The sequence below is a fragment of the Phyllostomus discolor genome, chromosome 13 (assembly GCF_004126475.2).
Source record: "Phyllostomus discolor isolate MPI-MPIP mPhyDis1 chromosome 13, mPhyDis1.pri.v3, whole genome shotgun sequence".
Taxonomy (NCBI): Eukaryota; Metazoa; Chordata; class Mammalia; order Chiroptera; family Phyllostomidae; genus Phyllostomus; species Phyllostomus discolor.
This window is the reverse complement of record NC_040915.2, coordinates 62,028,795-62,050,232: the sequence shown is the minus strand read 5'-3', so window position 1 is coordinate 62,050,232 and position 21,438 is coordinate 62,028,795. Positions and strand designations below refer to the sequence as shown.

The 21,438-nt window shown below is 54.4% G+C and overlaps 2 protein-coding genes and 1 long non-coding RNA gene across 6 annotated transcripts in view; 1 reads left to right on the top strand and 2 right to left on the bottom strand.

Annotated features, from left to right (window-relative positions):
* The window catches only part of LOC118498047 (protein FAM246A-like), a 2,537-nt gene extending 618 nt beyond the window's left edge, over positions 1 to 1,919 (bottom strand). Inside the window, exon 1 of the mRNA XM_036014795.1 lies at positions 201 to 1,919. Within this exon, the coding sequence (XP_035870688.1) occupies positions 336 to 1,043 (708 nt within the window). The 5' untranslated portion in view covers positions 1,044 to 1,919 and the 3' untranslated portion in view covers positions 201 to 335. The remainder of the gene's footprint in view (positions 1 to 200) is intronic.
* Positions 1 to 13,970, bottom strand: part of LOC118498049 — a 23,942-nt gene extending 9,972 nt beyond the window's left edge. Inside the window, exons 1-2 of the long non-coding RNA XR_004900568.1 lie at positions 13,960 to 13,970; positions 1,670 to 1,677 (exon numbers count right to left, since the gene is read on the bottom strand). This is a non-coding gene — a long non-coding RNA (uncharacterized LOC118498049). The remainder of the gene's footprint in view (positions 1 to 1,669; positions 1,678 to 13,959) is intronic.
* Positions 8,482 to 21,438, top strand: ZNF74 (zinc finger protein 74). 4 transcript variants are annotated; one of them, XM_036014793.1, is made up of 5 exons: positions 8,482 to 9,034; positions 9,434 to 9,516; positions 15,280 to 15,406; positions 15,873 to 15,965; positions 17,361 to 21,438. In XM_036014793.1, the coding sequence occupies exons 1-5, from the start codon at positions 9,001 to 9,003 to the stop codon at positions 19,037 to 19,039; spliced, it is 2,016 nt and encodes a 671-aa protein (XP_035870686.1). In that variant the 5' UTR covers positions 8,482 to 9,000; the 3' UTR covers positions 19,040 to 21,438. The 4 variants fall into 4 exon arrangements, with proteins under 4 accessions (XP_035870686.1, XP_035870687.1, XP_028384514.1 ...); XM_028528713.2 differs by having other exon boundaries at positions 8,483 to 9,034; positions 15,876 to 15,971; positions 17,364 to 21,438; XM_028528711.2 differs by having other exon boundaries at positions 8,483 to 9,034; positions 15,873 to 15,971; positions 17,364 to 21,438.

Below are 21,438 nucleotides of genomic sequence, written 5' to 3'. Positions count from 1 at the left end.
AACCCCTCCTCCTAGCCCAGGAGTCCTACCTGCTACAAGCCCTCGGCTCTCCCCAGAAGCTGGCATACGCCGAGACCAGATCTTCCCCCACCTCTAAGGCCAAAAGGGGCTCCACGCCCCTTCCAGGTGGGATTCCATCTCCAGAAGTGACCGCTGCGCAGAGCCATCCGCACTCCCCTGACGCCATCCGACCGCCACACCCGAAGCCGCAGTGCCAGCAGGCAGCGTCGGAGGACCCTTCCTCTCCGAGCTAGTTCCACGAGGGGGCAGATCTGTCCATTCGCCCCTCTGGCCAGTGGCGCCTCCAGCTTGGCCCATCCTCTGGGCGGCCGCCCTCAATCCCCGCCAACCTGTGAGGCCCCGGGGGGCACCGGCGTCTTCTTGAGGTTCTTCCGGGCAGGGGCCCGGTTCGCGCCGCCATTGGCGGGGCCGTCCGAGGAGTCGTCAGTGGGCCTGGTGGCCGCGGCCAGGGCATTCACCGTGCCGAGCGCCCGCAGCAGGCTGGGGCCTCGGGGTGCGGCGCGAGGCTCACGGCGAGCTGGCGGCTGCTGGGGCGGGGCGGGCAGCAGTGCGCGCAGGGCCTCCAGCTCTGCCCGCAGCTCCCTGCGCAGCGCTTCCAGCCCAGCACCCAGCTCGGCACGCACGGCCGCCAGGCCCTCCTGCAGCCGCCGCTCGCTCACCTCCAGGACACCGGCTGGGTAGGTGGCCCCGATGCGTGGCTCCCCGCACACCGAGCACACAGAGCCTCGGCTGCGCGTACCCTCCTGCTCCCCGGCCCCCGCCTCTCTGGCCCCTGCCCCAGCCGCTGCTCCCGCACGCTCCACCAGCCGCAGCAGGCGGGGAGCATCGGTCCGTGCCTCCGCCTCAGGCCGGAGCTGGCCACGCAGGCGAGCCAGGCGGCCCGGGGCGCGGGCTTCTTCAGGTACCGGCCCATTGGGCTGAGGTCCCAGGTCCCGCCGGCGGTCCATGCCGCGCCGCATTGCCGTGCTCGCGCCGTATGTGCTGCGAGCCTGGGCCCACGAGCGTCCGGACTCCGCCGCCATGCATGCGTGCTGTTGCCGCCACCACAGGCTCCATCAGCGCCCGGCTGGGCCGGGAGCCCCAATCCGCAGCCTAGCGACCGCTGGGGCCCGGGCAACACGCGGTGGCGAGGACCCTCGGGAAGGCTGTGGGAACATCCGAGGCCTCGAGGGAGCCTGCCTGGGGCCGGGAGAACCCCGGCAAGGCCCAGACCCCAAGGGGCCCTGGGAGGGGCAGCGGCGCAGGCGACTGTGTTGAACTTGTCTGCAGGGATGACTTGCTGGTGGGTCCCAACGAAGGGCCTGGACCAGCTTCTGGGCAGAGGTGACGGGAACCAAGCTCACACCCTCTACCTCACAGTCAGGGGAAAGCAAGTGTGGTCATGCACCCAGCAGCCCTCCTACAGGCTGAGGCCACCTCTTTCCATATCATAGTCCAGGCCACTGTTACCTCCCTGCTCCGTCCCCACAGTCCGCACCCAGCGCAGGAATCCTCATCACCGGCACTTCCATTCAATTCAAGCTCTTCTGTGGTTTCCATTGCTGTCCGTGGTGCCCTGCGCTCAGGAGGGGCTGGAGGTCGCAGCCCATCTCCCACTGTGGGGCCACATCTTTTTTAACCTCCTCTAACCTGACAAGCTACTACACACCTCTGTGTCTTTGCTTAGGCCGGTTCTCCTGCCTAGAACGCCCTGCACCCCCACTTGCCTGGTGGACCTCATTCATCCTGCTTCTACATGCCTGCCTTCCTTGACCACCCCACACTGACTAGGTGGTCATCAGGCACCTCACCCCAGCACCCCTCACATTGGGTTTAAGTGGCCTTCTGTTCTCTGTCCACCTGGATCCACGGAAGGGTCCCTGAGCACGGGCTGGGCCACGTGGTACTCAGTGCCGCTAATCGTGCTGAATGCTGGATGAAGGAGTAGATGGTTGGAGGAGTCTAGGGTGAGGGTCCTCTGTGAAGCCGGCCTCCTCGCCCCCTCCCCCACCCACCCAGGGAAACCTGTGTGCTTGCTCCCTCCACCTGGCCTTTGAGGCCCTTACAGCCATCCGTGCTGCCTTTTCTGTCCCTGCTACTTTTTGTGGGAGCCCCTCTCCATGCACCCTGTCCTTTCTCACCCCCGTGCCTGGCACCTTCCCATAATCAGTGCTGCCCATGACAGGGCTGGGGCAGTGCAACTGTGGGCCCCTCTGGAGGACAGTATTCCCACCCCGCATGTTGTTCTCACTGCACCCCAGAGGCTAGTTAAGGCTCTGGGTGCCATGGGGCCTCCCCAGCAATCATGGAGAGGGAGGGCCTGGCATGGCTCCAGGCTGGGCTGGGATCCCAGGGCCCATAGGGGCCCAGCCTTATTCAGCTCCGTGGTGGTATGGGGCGGAGGCAGACGGATCCTGTGGGCCCAGTTCACTGGCAGACCTGGCCCCAGCCCCTGTAAAGAGGCCTATGTCCCCTCTATTTGTTAGTTGATTCACTCATTTGTTCGCTGCGGCCCGTCTCTCTGGAAGGTGCAGGGGAGGGGACAACTTGGCCCTCCATCAATCCCTCCGACCGCCCTGTTCCTGCTGAGTCACCTGGCCTGCTGGGACCTCCAGCGTCTGGTTCTGCGTGGATCCCTGGAGCCTCATTAACCATCCCCTGCTCCCTCCCCCAGTAATTAAAATACTGCTGGCAAAAGAGCCCTCGATCCCCACCCCAGGCTGCGGAGCCAGGCTGTGTGCCCCGTGGGCTCTGCCCTCTCTGAGCTCAAGCGGGGTCGTCGTCTGTGAAATGAAGGAGTCCCCTAAGATCCCCAGAAGGGGGTCGACCAGGAGGCCGAGAGTGTGGGTGAGAGTCTGGGAGAGGCTCCAGAGGTGCTGACCAGCAGATGAGGCTGAGAGTCAGGAGGGGCGAGGTTAGGCTGCCAGGGCCCTTGGAAGTTGGCAAAGAGGCCTTGCAGTCTCTGGCTGTGAGGCTGATGGGGGGACTGGGGGTGGGGCATGGGTGATGGGAACAAAGCCTCTGCAGTAAGGAGCTCAGGTTCCCGCGGGGCTGGAGGCTTGTGGTGGAGGGTCCCAAAGCCACAAGTGTAGAGAAGGCATTGCACAGGAGCAAGTACAGAGTTGGGAGGGCTGCCAAGGTATGGGTAAGGGGGAAACGGACAGGTGTGGTTAACATGACCCTGACTGAGCCCCTGAGGTCAAGTGCAATCAGGATGGAGAGAGAAGTAAGTTGTGACCTGGTCCGAGCTTCAACGGTGGAAGGGCAGGGGCAGAAGCTGAGGCCTGGAGGCGAGGGGGTGGGTAGGGGAGCCCTCCTCCGGGCTGGCTGGCTAGAGCTGATGTAGGTGTGGTTCCCCTGGGGCAAGAAGCAGGGACAGAACTGCTTTCAGGGTCCTCCTCGGAGCTTCTCACAGCCCAGTGGGTCCCTGCACGGAGGAGCTGACTGGGGCCCAGCTCCTTGCCAGTTTCACTCCCCCTCTTTGTTCCCAGGGCCAGGGCCCAGGCCGGCGGGGGGGCTGGGGAGGCTGGTTGTGAGAAGCCATTAGCACCCAGGACTGTCCCCAGCCTGTCCCCGTGCATTCAGGCCATTAGGGCCTTGCCATCCATTAGCTCATTAACAGTGGGGGCCTCAGCAGGGCAGAGGAGAGAAAGCCCTGGGGAGAAGAGGGGCTTAACTGCTGTCGCTCTTGCACTCCATGGGCCATTAAACCCTGGCTGCCACCTGAAGGGGTTCTACTTCCAGAACCTGAGAGCACTTGGGAGCCAGAAGAGGGTTCAGTAGGCAAAGCCAGGCAGGCTTTGCATGTTAAAAGGCTCTGGTGGCCTCAGAAGGGGCAGGGGAGCAACTGGTGGTCCTCTAAGAAGCGGGCAGATGGAGGTGTGGGTGAGGTCCCTGAAGCTGGCGAGGCAGCACCTGGCAGCGTCTGTGTGAGAAGCAGGCACACAGGGGCCTGAGGGATAAGCTAGATGAGACCTCTGTGCAGGTCACAGATTCTCAGACCTGCCTCTGAGGGGGACCCCCGGGGGAGCAGGGGCAGGGCCTGCCCTGAGCAATCGGCCACCAGGGTGGGGTAGGGGTTAGTCTTGGATCTGGTGCTGGAAGGGTTGGTGTGGGCTGAGGGTCTGGGGTGGGGGCTGCCGCTCTCCCTTCTGGTCTGGACCCTGACCCTCAGCACAGACGCCCAAGTACACGCCCCCACCCATCCGCCACTGCAACTGTGCCACTCACTCCAGGGGACGGACTGGCTGGGCCTTTGGAGGGTGAGTGAATGAGGCCGGCTTGGCCAGGGCACAGACCCTGCTCGCAGGGCACTTAGGAAGGGAAGACTGTCCTGCCGTTTGTGTCCCCGAAGTGCAGGCCGCAGGGCAGGGCCTCAGCCAACTCAGCCACAAGGTTCTTGCTCAGGACTCAGTTCTGGGCTAGTTCTTCCTGTCCTACCTCTGACCACCCTGTTGCCTCCCCTCAGTTTTCCTGCCTATCAGACCCCAGGATGAGCCTGCTGGCCAGGAGATGATAAGGGTGGGTGGCAGAGGTGATGCAGGCTGGGAGGACAGGCAGTGGACGGAGGCCTGTGACCTAAAGGGCAGGTCTGTTGACTCTGGAAGGGCCTGAGCTGCAGATGGCCAGTCTTCTAAAGGAGGGGCCAGGGAGGGGAAGTGACTGACTCTAGGTCTTATTGCAAGGTCCAGGGCTTCCTGTGGGGGCTGGACTCCGGCACACCGTGCCCCTGAGCAGCCCCACCCACCAGGCCCTGCAACCGTGCGCTGGCCTCCTGGAGACTCTGGTATCTAGGTGTTCCCTGGGGACTGTCCTGGGGCAGGTGGCTTCTGTGTGAGGGCAACTCATTGCCTAGTAATGGCCTTGCCTGACATCAGAAATGAGCTCATTACCTGATGATGACCTTGTTTTCCTGGTCCTGGCATCAGCAGCCCTAGAATGTCTGGCCTGGGGAGGATCTGACCAGTCTGGGCCATGGCTCCTAACCTGCCCCAGATGGGCATCAGGCCTTCCAGCCTCTGTGTGCGTGCCCTGAGGGCCCAGACTGGCTTCCGGTGGAGCCAGAAGCTAGCCCTCTAACCAGTCTCTGCCTCATGCTCTCGCTCACAGAGGGGGCAAGAGAGCGTCTGTGTGGGGAGGGCTGCCTTAGAGGGACATGCCTGGCCCACACAGGGGTCCTCAGGGCTCCCCTCCTCCAGCCAGCTGGACTGGTCTCATGTCAAGGCCGTCCACACGACCACTGGCACCTGGGTTGACAGCATCCTATCGTTCTCCGGGTGAGGTTGGGAGGAGAGTCCTTGAGGGCCTAGTCAGCCTGCCCCATTAGGGTCCCCTCCACCTCCCTGTGGCCAAAGGTCACTGCTCTGTTCCCTTCTTTGATCTCTTAGCAGCACCGAGGCAGCTGGCATCCTTCCTGGTTCTGTGTCCCATGCTGCCCCTCTCCACTAGGTCACCACACCCTCACCTGCCTCACTTCTCCAGGCCTCGGGTTCACCCTTGCCCTTTCAAAGCAAGCCTGTTACACCTGTCGGATCAGGGCCTGGGCCAGATAACGCAGTTCCTTAAGCATCGCCCTGGTGCACCAGGATTGTGAGTTTGATCCCCAGTTAGGGCATGTATAAGAATCAACTAATGAATGCATAAATAAGAACAACAAGGCAATGTTTCTCTCTCTCTCTCTCTCCCCCCCTCCCTCCCTTCTTCTCTCTCTCTAAAAAGCTGACAAAGCTTATTAAACTTATGTTACAATTACTTTATACTTCAGTTCCCCCACTGAAATTTCTTTCATTACAGAGATTTAGCATCTTTATTTCAGGCTAAGGAATAAGAAATGGAACCACAGATTCAAATCTGAAGCAAACTATTTCTGAAGAATTTTCCCACAGAATAGTAGAAAAAGTCAAACCAGATGACATTTTGTGTCCCCCAGATGAAGCCTCGGGTTTTAGCAGCTACAGGGAGATTCTCATCGGCGAATCCACCAATTTGAGTGGAATCACATCCTGTGTGGTCTTTTGTGACTGGCTGCCTTCACTTAGTATAATGTTTTCAAGGTTCATCCAGGTTGTAGCAGGTGTCAGTACTTTATTTCTTTTTATTGGTGGATAACATTTTGTTGGATATTCCACATTTTATTTACGCATTAAGCATTTGATGGACGTGTGGGTCATTTCCACTTTTTGGCTGTTATGAACAATGCTGCTGTGAACGTTCATGCACAGCTTTTGGGTGGGCACATGTTTTCATTTATCTTAGATATATTCCTAGGAGTGGAATGAGGGTCATATGATAATTCGATTTTTAACCTTTTGAGGAACTGCCCGACTGTTTTCCAAAGCATTTGAATTATTTTATATTCCCACCAGCAGTGGATGAGGGATCCCATTTTTCCACATCCTTGCCACACGTGGCATTATCTCTCTTTTTGATTGCAAGCATTCCAGAAGGTGTGAGGTGGTACCTCCTTGTAGTTTTGTGCACTTCCCTGCTAGCTAATGATGCTGAGCTTCTTTTCATGCAAATTCATCTTTGTACCACTTTTCCTGACTGTGCCCTAGATTTAATCCTTGCCTACAGGTCATTTCTTAATTTTGGCACCCTTGGCTATCTGGGAAGGCTGAGAATTTTCAAACCCAGCAGTTCTGGCTTCTTTTTATTTGAAAGTAGATTTATCTCCTCTCCTATTTTACTGTGAGCAGCAAGAAGCCAGAAGGCACCTTTCACACAGGCAGGAACTTTTCTCAGTTGTATCACCTGCTTCTTTAGGTACATTTTCCACTTTCCATGTTACTGTGGGTGGCCGTGTTGCTAAACTGTCTGCCACAATTTAACAAGGATTTCCTTCTCTCTTGTTTCTTAAAACAACCTTCTCCCTTCCCTTTATATTTTTTAGATTTTGTTTATTTATTTTTAAGAAAGAGAGGAAGGAAGAAAGAAAAAGAGAGAGACACCAATTTGAGAGAGAAACATCAATCGGTTGCCTCTTGTACATGCCCCAACCAGGGATGGAACCCAAAACCCAGGAAGGTCCCCTGACCAGGAATTGAACTGGTGACCCTTTGCTTTGCGGGACGACACCCAACCAACTAACGGAGTGATGCCGACCACTGCTCCCTTTCCTTTGAGCGCTTAATCAAAGCCTCCTCAAAGACCATTAAACTTCTCATAGATCCTTCAGAGGGATTTACGCTTTCGCTACCACTTTTCTCAAAGTCCTTCTTGACTCTGACCTTTTCTGGTTCCAAAGAAAGCTTCTCCCACATTTGACTTTTCATTTTCGTAGAATCCTATTTCCAAGGACTGGAATTAGTTATCTGCATTAATTACATATACTACTTTTATCTGTATTGCTGTACAACAAATGACCACTAAATTAGTGACTTAGAACAACAATAAACTTGGTTATTGTATACCACGTCTGAGTATCCTGTGTTGTCCTGGCTCAACCTACCTCATAAGGTTGCTGCGGAGATGTCACTGGGGACTGGAGCATCCACTTCCAAGATCACTGTGGGTGGCAAATCTGCAGTTTCTTGCCAGGCGAACCTCTCTTCAGATTACTGGAGTTTCCTTAGGATGTGGTGTTGGCTTCCCCAAGAGGAAGTGATCCAGAAGGGCAAGGCTGAAGCTGCAGCCAATGTCTTCATGACCCAGCTTCACGATTCACGTACCAGCATTTCCACAATATCCTTTTTGTCACACAAGTCAGTCATATTCATTGTGGGAGATGCTACACAAGGGTGCCCATACGGGGAGACAAAATTTATAGGAGGCAGTACTGGAGGTTAGCCACCACGGCAGGGGAGGCTTGGACACAGCTGTGGTGTGCTGATGCTGGTTGTGCAGAGTTTGTGGCCAAAACTGAGCCTGGGGTCCGGGTGGCAGTATTAGAGCACTGTGTCAGGTTGGGCCACTACCCAGACCCTGAGGGTGGACGGAGGTCAGGCTCACACCTGGTTTGAGAGCAAAGCTGGAGCTTTACCTTCTCCTCCCCGCTACCCTCACCGGGGTCCCCAAGTGCCTCTCGCCAGAAGGGGCAGGGTCCCTAGGCAGGCCGCTGGAAAACCCTCTGACGGCCTACCCACCACCTCTAGCATCCGTAGAGGCAGAGACCTCTGCCTTTCTGCAAAAAATGGAAGTAGACCAGAGCCAACCTGACTCCATTGGAGACACCCACACACTGATAGGACAATTCCACGTTCCTGGGCACTCTCCTCTGGATACCCCTCCAATTAGACAAGCAGCGGCCAAGCACGCACCCACAGACTGACAACCACAACCCCAGCCTCCAAGGTACTGCCACGGAGCCGGACCGGGGGATCGGGAGGTGGGGCGGGGCCAGAGTGCACGGTTTTTGGCCCTGGAACTACATTTCCCAGAAGGATGTGCCAGACGCTCGTCGGCGTCGGGACGTAAGAGCAGCCCAGGTGCCCCATGCTCTCTGGGAAATGGAGTACGCTGCCTGCGCGGCGCAAAGGCTCAGGGGAATAGTAGTTTGCGTCTGACCTGCGCAGGCGCACTTTCCCACGGCGGCCGCTGGGCTGCTCCTTTGTTGTGGTAGTTGTTCTTTTGTAAGCGGTCGGTCGGCTCGGTAGCGTATCCCTCCGTCCGTCTGTCGGTCTGTCTGTCCGCTCCGGAGCCTGTGTGCTGGTTGCGCTCCGCGCCCGCAGGATCTGGGTGCTTCGGGTTGCCGAGCCCCAGGCCTGCCTCGCCCCGCGCGCAGTCCCCGGGAGGAGTGTGACAGGCTGCGTGGGGCGCGGCGATGGGGCGTGCGCGCAGCCTAGGTTGCGGAGCTCCTGCTGAGCTTGCCTGGTCCCGACCTCGGCGAGGCGCAGGACCAGTGTGACCGTGCAGCCGGGAGTGCACGCGCATCCCTGCGGGGCTCCCCTACAGGCCGCTTTCCTTGAGCCCCAGGAGCAGGACCCGCTCTTTGGGCCTGGCCTGGGGCCCAGGAGGTTGCAGAGGTGCCCACGCCTCCGGGGAACGCCGCCAAGACCCGCCATGGAGACCCCTGCCCGGAAGCCCCAGGAGACAGGTACAATCGGTTTTTAGTCAGTGGATCTGTGGGTTTGCAATTGAGATTGACGCTCAAGAGAGGTCGGGCTAGTTTCCCAGGAGCACCAGCAGAATCAGGCCTCCTGCCTCTTCACTGTGCATAACCATTTATTTGTTCCCACTGTCTTGAACATGCTTTGAGAGGACGGAAATGGCTGTGTTTTTCCTTATTAATTGGAGGTCTGACACTGAGTGGCAGAATTAGCCCCTGATGATGTATAAGATTGTGCCAGATATTGGTGCTCACTCCCCACTCCATCTGAGGGGGCAGTTCCTGACCCTTCTGATTCTCCCGGGTGCCAGGGGTGGGTGATTTTCAGCTCAGTCAATGCACCTGATGGTTATAGCTGAACAGCCCGCCCTTATTTCTCCTCCTCAGCTCTGTCCTCGCAGGACCCTGCTCCTCCCAAAGGGAATCCAGAGAATAAATTGGGCCAGGTTTTCCTGGAAGCCAGATCTGAGGTGAGTGGTGTCTTTTCTTCCTTCTAAACATCTTGTTCTTTATGACGAGGGTTGACAGCTTCCTTCCCCTGCCCAGGATCTTCAGTCATCCAAGGCTGTGCTCCCCCTTACCCCTCCCAACCCGTTTGGGGGCCTACCCTCCTGCCCTCAGAAAGCCCTGTGCTTGGGGAACAGCTCCAGTTGAAGAGAGTCCAGGTGATGCCCCTGGGGTGGCCTGAACATGAATGTCCCTTCCAGCCCCATTCAGTTCAATGGTCGGGTCAGGTGTCCAGGACCTGTGTGCCTGCACTGTGCCAGGAGCTCCGAAGAGTGATTTTAGTGGAACTCCTGCAAGTAGGTCACCCAAGATTACTTCGTTTGTCTCCACTTGAAGACCCAGGTGCTGTTTGTGGCGGCTGGTCCTTGTTTGGGGAGGGTTTCTGATGTAGCAGCCAGTATGGAACAGCTAAAGGAAGGGCTGTGTTGCAGTGCCAGGGTAAGAGTAGGGTAGGGGTTTGTCTCTTTGTGCTGTGCCTCTGTACTGGGCCCCTGGCCTGGGGCCTGCATAGAAAGCCTGGAGTTTTAGAGGGGCGGGGGGCGCTCAGCAAGGAATTGACCCCGGGGCCACGTCTTCAGCAAAGCAGGGCCCAGGTCCCCTCCTTTCACAGAGGGGGTTGGTTCCACTGCTGAGACGGCCCCTGCCCATCACAGTGTTTAGGAGGGCCGGTTGGTAAGGAGAGTGTGGGGTAGCCCCCTCAGCTTTCTTTTGATTAGTGTTTATAGGGCATATATGTCCCTATTCTTTCACTTTTTAAATCTCTGTCTTTGTATTTAAAGCGGGTTTCTGTGGCCGGCATATAGTTGGGTCTTACTTTTTTTTTCTTTTTTTAAATATATTTTATTGATTAATCTATTACAGTTGTCCCATTTTCCCCCTTTCACTCCCCTCCACACCCCCTTCCACCCCCATTCCCCTGCTTTAGTTCATGTCCATGGGTCGTACATATAAGTTCTTTGGCTTCTACATTTCCCATACTATTCTTTTCCTCCCCCTATTTTCTACCTACCATCTATGCTACTTATTCTCTGTGCCTTTTCCCCCCTCTCCTCCTCCCACTCCCCTGTTGATAACCCTCCATGTGATCCCCATTTCAGTGTTTCTGTTCCTATTCTAGTTGTTTGCTTAGTTTGTTTTTGTTTTTGTTTTAGGTGTGGTTGTTAATGATTGTGTTTGCTATCATTTTACTGTTCCTATTTTTAATCTTTTTTTCTTTAGATAAATCCCTTGAACATTTCATATAATAAGGACTTGGTGATGATGAACTCCTTTAACTTGACCTTATCTAAGAAGCACTTTTTCTGCCCTTCCATTCTAAATGAAAGCTTTGCTGGATAGAGCAATCTGGGATGTAGGTCCTTGCCTTTCATGGCTTGGAATACTTCTTTCCGGCCCCTTCTTGCCTGCAAGATCTCTTTTGAGAAATCAGCTGACAGTCATATGGAAACTCCTTTGTAGGTAACTGTCTCCTTTTCTCTTGCTGCTTCTAGGATTCTCTCCTTATCTTTAATCTGGAGTAATTTAATTATGATGTGCCATGGTGAGTTCCTGCTTAGGTCCAACATCTTTGGGACTCTCTGAGCTTCCTGGACTTCCTGGAAGTCTATTTCCTTTGCCAGAATGGGGAAGTTTTCCTTTATTATTTGTTCAAATAACTTTTCCACTTGTTGCTCTTCCTCTTCCCCTTCTGGTACCCCTATAATTCAGATGTTGGAACGTTTAAAGATGTCCTGGAGGTTCCTAAGCCTCTCCTCATTTTTTTGAATTCTTGTTTCTTCATTCTTTTCTGTTTGGTTGTTTCTTTCTTCCTTCTGGTCCACACCGTTGATTTGAGTCCCAGTTTCCTTCCCATATAACTATTTGGTTCCCTGTACATTTTCCTTTATTTAACTTAGCATAGCCTTCATTCTTTCATCTAATTTGCAACCAAATCCAACCAATTCTGTGAGCATCCTGATTACCAGTGTTTTGAACTGTGTGTCTGATAGGTTGGTTATTTCTTCAGAGCTTAGTTGTATTTTTTTCTGGAGCTTTGATCTGTTCTTTCATTTCGGCCATTTTTTTTTTTTCGTCTTGATGTGCCCATTACCTAGGGAGGGGCGGAGCCTTAGGTGTTCTCCAGGTCAGGGTAACCCACTTCACACTGTGATACTGTTTGTGGGGGAGGGGTCCAAGAGGGAATGGTGCCAGCTTGCTCCGATCTCTGCGGGATTTCAGTCACTTCCCCTGCTTCCCCCAAGCAAACTGGGCCTTTCTGGTGCTGATTCCTGCGTGGGTGGGCTTGTGCACATTGTAGGATCCTGTAGGTCTCTCCAGTGAGTTCTCCTGTGAGGTTGGGAGTTTCTCCCGCTGCCTCAACCCCCACAGGCGTTTTCAATCAGTGGTTTGATGCTTTATTTCCCTGTGTTGGGGCCCTGGGTTGTGTGGTCTGCCCTGCTCCCCAGTTATTCCTCTGGTTTATCTGTGCTCGAATGTGGGACCGCCCACCCCGACAGCTGCTGTCTAGCCTGAGTCCCCTCCGCTGTAGTCCTCTCCACCCCTCCTACCGGTCTGGGTGAGTGTTTCTTCTTTAACGCCTTGGTTGTTGGACTTGCATACAGTTTGGTTTTCTGTCAGTTCTGGTTGGTTTTTGTTTTTAAATTGTTGTTGTCCTTCTTTTGGTTGTGCAAGGAGGCACAGTGCATCTACCTGCGCTTCCATCTTGGCCGGAAGTCTGGGTCTTGCTTTTTAAATTCAATTTGACTATCTCTAATTTTTCATTGGAGTTTGAACATTCATATTTCATTTTATTATCGGTATGGCTGGATTGGTTTACATCTGCCATTTTGCTGTTTGTTTTCTATGTTTTATAAGTCTTTTTAATTACTTTTTTTAAAATTTCCTTAAATTTTTTCTCTTAAAATTTTTTTTCAGCTGCAGTTGATACTCAGTATTGTTGTATATGAGGTTCGGAGGTACAGCATAGTGATGTGACATTTATATAATGTAAGAAGTATGCCCGCTATAGGTCCAGTCCCCACCTGGCACCAACCTGGTTATTACAGTATTATTGCCTGTATTCCTTATGCTGTGGTTGACATTCTGAGACAGTTTTGTAACTGCCAGTTGTATTTCTTCCTCCCTTTTCCACCTAGCCCTCCCACCTCCCATGTGGCAAACCTCAGTCTGTTCCCTGTATCCATGAGTCTGCATCTGAAACTAATGCAGAGTAATATTGAATGTAAACATATTTTTAAGTGAAATAGTGGTATTTGTCTTTCTCTGACTGACTTACTGATAATGCACTTAGCACAACGCCCTCTAGGTCCATCCGCGCTGGTGTGGGCGGCAAGATTTCATGCTTTCTCACGGCCGAGCAGCATCCCGCTGTGCACACGCACCTCGTCTTCTTTGTCTAACGGTCTGTCGACGGGCGCTTGGGCTGCGTCCTTATCCTGGCGGTTGTAAACAGTGCTGCAGTGAACATAGGGGTGCATATGTCTTTTCAAATTAGTGTTTTGGATTTCTTCAGATGAATACCCAAAAGTAGAATTGCTGGGTCGTAAGGTAGTTGTGGTTTTAATTTTCTGAGGAACCTCCATACTGTTTTCCCCAGTGGCTGCACCAATTTACAATCCCACCAACAGTGCATGAGGGCTCCCTGTCCTTCACATCCTCACCAACACTTGTTTGTTGATTTATTGATGACAGCCGTTCTGACAGGTGTGAGGTAATATCTCATTGTGGTTTTAATTTATCTTACCCTGAAGATTAGTGATGTTGAGCATCTTTTTGTATGTCGGTTGACCATCTGTATGTCCTCTTTGGAGAAATGTCCATTCAGGTCCTCTGCCCATTTTTTAATTGGATTGTTTGGGGGAGGGGTTTGGTGTTAAGTTCTTTATAAGTTTGGATATTAACCCCTTATTGGCTGTATCACTGACAGATATCTTCTCCCAATCAGTAGGTTTTCTTTGCTGTGCAGAACCTTTTTGGTTTGATGTAGTCCCATTTGTTTATTTTTCCCCTGCCTGAGAATATATATTAAAAAAAAATATTATTAAGAGCAACGTCAGAGAGTTTACTGCCTATATTTTCTTCTAAGAGTTTTCAGGTTTCAGGTGTTACAATTAAGTCTGTAATCCACTTTGAGTTAATCCTGTACATGGTGTAAGAAAGTTGTCTAGCTTCATTTTTTGCATGTATCTTTCCAGTTTTCCCAGACCCATTTACTGAACAGATTGTCTGTGCCCCATCGTGCATTCTTGCCTCCTTTGTGATAGATTATCAACCGTACAGCCACGGGTTTATTTCTAGGCTCTCCATTCTGTTCCATTGATCCATGTGTTGGTTTTTCTGTCAGTACCACGCTTGCTTTGATTACTATATAGCTTTGTAGTATAAATTGATACCAGGTAGTGTGATACCTCCAAGTTTATTCTTTTTTTTTTTAAGGATAGGGCATTTTGCAGATTACCTTATTCGTTTGTTTATTTATTTAGAGGGGAAGGGTGGGAGGAAGAGAGGGAAAGAAACATGGATGCAGGAGAGAAACGTTGCTTGCTTGCCTCGCGCACACACCCTGACTGACCGGGGACCGAACCTGCAGCCCAGGCGTGTGCCCCAATGGGGAACGAGCCGCTGGTCCTGATGGAAGCAGGTGGTCTTTCGCTTTGTGGGACAACGCCCAACCGAGTCACACCAGTTGGGGCCAGACTTATTCTTTCTCAACATTGTTTTGGCTATTCGGGGTTGTTTTATGTCTTTTTTTTATTCTGTTTCTCCCTTAATGCCGTCATTTGGGGATAAACAAATACTCTTTTAATAGTTTAATAGACTCTCGCTTCCTCTGACTTTATTAGCTTGTTTTTCCTGTGCTGCCTGGGAAGAGCCCTGGCGGGCCCTGAGAGCTCATTGCTGGCGGCGTGGGACGCAGGGTGGGCTTTCCGCATACGGGGTGGGGAGACTGTTGGGGTGGGGAGACTGTCGGGCGACAGCCTGGTGGCTCCGGAGTGGGTGAGGTGCCCCAGGCGGCAGAAGAGCCTAGGAATTGAGGGCAGAAGTACAAAGGCCGTCATTTGGGGCATTTGTGACGCTTGGAACCTGAGTGACCAGATGGGAGGAGGGGTCACCCTGCAGTCTGCGGCCAGCCCTGGAGGAAGGGCCAGCACTGGAGGAAGGCGGGAGCAGGTTGGGGTGGGATCAGGCCTGGGGAGGGTGGAGGGGCAGGAGCCCTGCTGGGAGGGAGGGGCGGGCAGGCAGGAAGGGTGCGAAATGGCTCCACTCTGTCTCTCAGGCACAGAACTTGGTGAGGAGCGCAGCGTTTCCTTCCTTGGGCTGCTAATGGCTTACTGTCTAGGGCCAAGTCCTTCTGCAGCGGTGAGGTTCCAGCAGGGCTTCTGGGTTCTTTGTGTCACCCTTTCAAGTTTTCTATAAGTCTGACATTCTCGACCCTGGTGACACAGCATCTCACCCAGAACCCACCACAGCAGCTTCCCGTCCCCCGAGGCCTGCACACACGGGCTGCCCGGTTAGCCGGGCCCTCCTGGCTCGGAAGGCCAGGTCCAGATGGTGGTTCCAGGCCCAGCCGTGGTGTGTACATCGGGGCTGCACGACAGATGGCATCTACACACCCCCTTCCACGCTCGGGAGATGGTCACCAGGGTTAACCCTTAATACCGTGGAAGCTCGAACGCCGTCGGAGTCACCGCAGTCCCGGGTGACTGAGAACACGCATGTCATCCCAGGAATCGGTGACTTTCAAGGATGTGGCCGTAGACTTCACCCAGGAGGAGTGGGGCCAGCTAGACTCCCCACAGAGGGCCCTGTACCGAGACGTGATGCTGGAGAACTACCAGAACCTCCTCGCCCTGGGTAAGATGGCTCCCCGAGGCTCGGAGCCTGCGGTCGGGCATCCCGCCACACGCAGGTATTACCGAGCCTCCCTTCAGCACCCGCACTGACAGGTGCCGGGCTCCGCAGGGCGTGGGGGCGTGGTCTCTGGGCCCCAGCCCCTTGCGGCAGGGCTCTGCAGTGCCACTGGCATCCTCGCCTGGAGGTGCAGCCAGTCACAGGGCGAGCCGGAGCGGGAGGGTGGATGGGGTCCTGGAAGCCCTGCCTGCCCTGCAGCTTTCCAAGGGAGTCGGAGATGGGGGTGTGTCCATGTCTGTGGGTTTCTCAGAGCGCCTGCCTCAGTTTGGGTTCCCGTTCTGAGACTCCCATCCTCGGGGATGGCACACACCTCTCGGTGCCAGCCCGCACCGCCCCGGGGCTGCACTGTCCTCTCTGCCGGTTCTGGAGAGCGTGAGCACACAGGGCCATGCCGCCGCCTCCCCACAAGCAGGGCCTCCGGTCTGCAAGCCGGACGTGATCTCTCATCTGGAACGAGGCGAAGAGCCATGGCAGGTGCCCAGGAAAGTCCCCGGAGGGGCTCGTCCAGGTGAGAGGGGGTGCAGTGGGAGCACGTGGAGCCCCCGCCCCAGCGTTCCTCCCACCACCCCATGTGGCCCTCCCTCCACAGCCCGCTTTCCTTCCACAGCCCCCTGCCCCAGCTCCATCTGCACCTGCTCAGTGCCCCGCTAGACCCCTCCCCCCTGCCGTCCTTCTTCAACACAGCCTGGAGCACTGGCCGTGTGCCAGGAGCGGTGCTGGGAACTCGGCTGGAGAACAGCCAAAGACATCTGCCTTCTGTTGGCGGAGACAGGAGTAGCTCCTGCATGTGTAGGGATATTGAACAAGCGGTGCTGTCAGGTGGCACCGGTGGAGCAGATGGAAAGTGAAGCGGCATGGGGCCGGAGTGTGTGGCCCTGGGGTCGGCCTGCTCACTGAGGAAAGGGCGGGGGCCGCCTGAGGATGGGGAGAGACGGGGAGACAGTTCACAGAGGGGGGGTTCACAGAGGGGGCTCCGAGGAAGACATCCCTTCCAGGAAGGAAAGCTGGCAGAGGCTTATTTAGCTTGTAAAAAGATGTGTGTACATCTCAGGGGCAGAGAATGCATTTATAGACTTCCTTTTCCCCTTCAAACAAGGGACACTTAAAATTAATTATCCTTTTGGACTTGTTTGTCCCGGCCGGCACTGACCGGGCTCTGACACACAACAGTCTCTTGGTTGGTGTTTCAGCAGGTCTATCATGTCCACGAGCCCTTCTCATTTCCTAGCCCCCCTGCTCTTTTCAGAATCCCCTTCAGGGGTTCCTTTCCCTGTTTTTCTCATCTTCCCTTATTGCCAGCTTATTTGCCTCTCTGCTTTCAAGCTCCCTCGCTCTGTTAGTTGTTTCTCCCCCCCCTCCCCCTCCCCCTCCCCTTCCCTCCCTCTCTCTCTCTCTTTCTCTTTTTTTAAAGAGAGGGAGAGAAACATCAGTGATACATGGTTGCCTCCCATGCACCCTCTACTGGGAACCTGACCTGTAACCGAGGCACGTACCCTGACTGGAAATCAAACCAGTGACCCTTTGGTTCACAGGCCAGTGCTCAATCCACTGAGCCACACCAGCCAGGGTGCTCTCTCTCTCTTTTTTTTTTTTTAAGATTTTATTTATTTAATTTTAGAGAGAGGGGAAGGAGGGAGAAAGAGAGGGAGAGAAACACCAGTGTGTGGTTGCCTCATATGCACCCCCTACTGGGGACCTGGCCCACAACCCAGGCTTGTGCCCTGACTGGGAATTGAACCGGCGACCCTTTGGTTTGCAGATCAGCACTCAGTCCACTGAGCCGCTCCAGGCGCTGCTCTCTTTTCTGTGCTCCTCTACCCCTCCGAGTCAGATCTCTAGTCTGCATTCCAGGGCCTCGCCCCTGCCCACTCACAGAACACTGTATTTCCTCTTCTCACAGAATGGGAGCCCAGGCTGGAGGTGAAGGAGGAGTCATGTCAGCAGCAGGACCCCTACAAAGGAGAGCCATCCCAGGAGCCGGTTGTGGAGGGGCCGGCAAGGTCCGGTCTCCACAGCCCCAGTCCAGGCATCGGGCGGACCTGGGAGGGCCCCGTGGCTGCTCTGTCTCGAGGCGAGACTGTGCTCTGGAGGCGCACACCCGGCAGCTGTGGGGAGGTTCCCACGGAGGAGCGCTGGCAGGGACACGAGGCATCAGAGGAGGCTGTTCCCCTCAGGTGCACCCTCTTGGCCCAGCAGAGCAGAGGAACTCCCGTTCCTGCGGAGGGGGAGCCTCCCGACACACACGCGGGGAGTCTGCAGTCAGGCGAGGCTGTAGCCCAGCAGCAGAGAACGTGCGCAGGGAGAAGCGATTGGGAGTCCAGTGAACAGGGACAGCCTCCCCCCGTGGACCGGTGTCAGGGGGCCAGCCACGGGGAGGGCCTGTTTGTGTGCGGCCAGTGTGGGAAGGCCTTCCGCCAGAGCTCGTCCCTCGCCCTGCACCAGCGCTGGCACGCCCGGGAGAAGGCCTACCGGTGCAACGCGTGCGGCAAGGCCTTCACCTGGAGGACCAACCTCGTGGAGCACCAGAGGATCCACACGGGCGAGAAGCCCTTCCTCTGCGGCGAGTGCGGGAAGGCCTTCAGCTGCCACTCGTCCCTGAACGTGCACCACCGCATCCACACGGGCGAGCGGCCCTACAAGTGCAACGCCTGCGAGAAGGCCTTCAGCTGCAGCTCGCTGCTGAACATGCACCTCCGGGTCCACACCGGGGAGAAGCCCTACAAGTGCGGCGAGTGCGGGAAGGCCTTCAACCAGCGGACACACCTGACGCGGCACCACCGGATCCACACGGGGGAGAAGCCGTACAAGTGTGATGAGTGTGGGAAGGCCTTCACTTGCCACTCGTCCCTGACCGTGCACGAGAAAATCCACAATGGAGACAAGCCATTTAAATGCAGCGACTGTGCAAAGGCCTTCAACAACCGCTCACGCCTCACCCTCCACCAGAGGATTCACACCGGAGAGAAGCCCTTTAAGTGCAGTGACTGCGGGAAGGGCTTCAGCTGCCACTCCTACCTGGTCGTGCACCAGCGCATCCACAGCGGCGAGAAGCCCTTCAAGTGCAATGAGTGCGGGAAGGCCTTCAGCTCCCACTCCTACCTCATCGTGCACCAGCGGATCCACACTGGCGAGAAGCCCTTCGACTGCAGCCGGTGCTGGAAGGCCTTCAGCTGCCACTCGTCCCTCATCGTGCACCAGCGGATCCACACCGGAGAGAAGCCCTATAAATGCAGCCAGTGCGGCAAGGCGTTCAGCCAGAATCACTGTCTCATCAAACACCAGAAAATCCACTCCGGGGAGAAGTCTTTTAAATGTAATGAATGCGGCGAAATGTTCAGCTGGAGCGCCCACCTCACCGAGCACCAGAGGACGCACAGAGAGGAGAAGCCCTTCACCGTCCAGTTCAACAAGCACTTGCTGGGCACATACTACGTTCCCAGCAGCCTGCTGGACGCGAGTGGCATGGGTGTGAGCGGCATGGACCCCATAAACTCGCTGGACGTGGCCGAGCTCCTCTGTGTGGTTCAGCCCTCGGCCAGCAGGAGCTTCCCCTTGGGCGGCAAACCTGGAGATTAACACCGTGTGCTTGTCACCCGGCCTCTCCAGGGTGACCGGGGAGAGCACGCGGGTTCGTAGGCACGTGCTGCAACAGACACCCTCTTAACAGTGGTCGTCCCTCCCCAGGAAGGGACGCACTGCAGGACAGGAGAGTCGAGGGCCAGCTGAGGACGTGCCGTGGTCCTGTGTCCTTTGACGGGCGTGGAAGTCGCTGGCCAGGGGATAGGTCTGTCCTGCAGGTGAAAAGGTGTGTCAGCCATTGTGTCCTCAGACAGGTTCCTGGCATGGTCTCCATCAGGAGTTCCATGTGGGAGCTGGTATGGTTAGAATAATACGAAGAAGTATTAACAACCAACATTATGAACAGTATTCCCTCCAAGCGAACGTTACTGTATTCCTGGAGGGGAGAGTAACCTTGGCTGATTGGAGTTTGGGAGAGAGCGGGTTTCCTGGACTCACCTCACTTAAGTGGCTCTACTACACGGTCATTTGTTAGAGGCGGCCCCAATGTCACAGAAGCACAGACTGGCGTCAGAGTAGCCAGGTACTGACATGCAGGCATCACGCCTGGCCATCCGGGCCTTGGTGGAAGGTCGTGAGCGCACAGGCATGGCCTGGCACGTGCGGGGAAGGCGGGCGCAGTGTCGGGAGAGGTGTGTCGAGGAGCGTAGCTGCACCCCAAGCTGAGGCTGCCTGGAGGGTCTCCCCACACACCAAGTAACTCAGCTCATCTGTGCCCGCCCCCCCCCCCCAGGGCGAAGCGCCTCCACAGAGACCGTCCCTGCTCCCTGCGGGCAGGAAGGTGGCGTTCACCTGGAAGTCTCGTCGTTTCTACTCAGTTCTAAGCAAGTACAAGATGCCTTCTCAGTGATAATGCTTTACATTTGTACAGAGCACTATAGTTTATGAAATGCTTTTTAGTATACTTTTTAAATGGAGGCTAAATAACCACATTTCAGAAAATGTAGAACAAAGGAGAGAAAACATCCATAATGCTTAATAAAATAAAACTGCATTTTGCACTTTGATATTTTATTTCTGCTTTTTTTCATGTTGCATTTTTACATCACTTTAAACACAGTAGATAATATCACTTTAATCTTTTTCCCCCACTCAGCTGCATAGAAGGACTTTCCCCCAGTGACTGCCTTGTCCTTGGAGACTCGCTCCACGTGGGAGCGCAGTGCTCTGTCACATGCTGTTTTGTTGGACGTTGAGGCTATTTGCTCGTGCGCTACTGGTGTAATCATCCTTCACGGCGCATCTCTGCACTGTACTTCGTCAGCATTTTCTGAGAGTCGGTTTCTAGAGGTGGAGATTTCAAGGTAAAGGAAATGAATTGCATAAGGAATCATCTCAGGATGTTTTGGCTGTGTGTTTGAAGAGTGATGTCCTTCCATTGTAAGAAACCAGTCCGCGGCGCTGGCCAGGTGGGGCGCCCCTGCTCGTCCAGCCCGGGCACAGGCGCCGTCCAAAGCTGAGTGTCCAGGCGGCCTTTGCTCAGGCCGTGGGCATGACACAGCGATGACCCCGGGCTTCTGCCATTTTGCCGCCTCCCTCCGGAGCGTCTGGGAGCCGGCCTGCCGTTACGTGGTCCCCGGGGCCACACCACGTCAGTCATGGGCCCTTCTGCGCGCACGATGGGCCGAGCATGCACATTTTCTCTCTCTGTGGCTGCATTTTTTATGTACAAAGGTTTTCAAGCTCTGTTTAATAAGATCTATTTGATTTTTTCCCTTTATATTTTTCTTTGGCTCTTAGAAAGCCTCTTAAGTCCTTTTCTATTTCCATATTTTATATTTAACTCTTAAATCCTCCGCCTATTTGGGATGTGAAATTGAAGGTGCCTGCATCATTCTTGAATTACTTTCCTCACCATTTATAGACCTGTCTTTCCTGTTATTGTAGCTCCACAATTCATGTTGATATGTGGTAGACCCAGGACTGCTTTTTAATAGTTTTTTAAAAGTTGTGTCTGTTTTTCCAGGTGAACCAGGAATCATTTTCTCAGAACTTCTTCATTCCCCTGCTGATCTCACTGGGATTTTGATTAGAATTGACTAGTTCATGAAAAATTAAGTTCCTTATAATAATGTCTTCACATCAAAAAATGTGATAGATAACTGTTCATTCAAATCTACCTCTAACCATCAGAAAAGTTTTACAGCTTTCTTCATAAATGTTCTTATACTTATTCTTAAGTTCATTCTAATTTTGTGGGGTTTGGAAATTGGGTCTTTCTGTTAGAAGATTTATAGGACCCCTGGTGATTGTATGTGTCTCCTCATGCATTTATGTTGTACCCAGTAACGTTACTGAGTTGTTCTAAGGTCTCTAACAGCTTCTCAGTTTATTGGGTTTTCTAGGTAAACAGTCACAGCAGCTGGAAATAAAAAGCTTGACTCTCCTTTCTATAT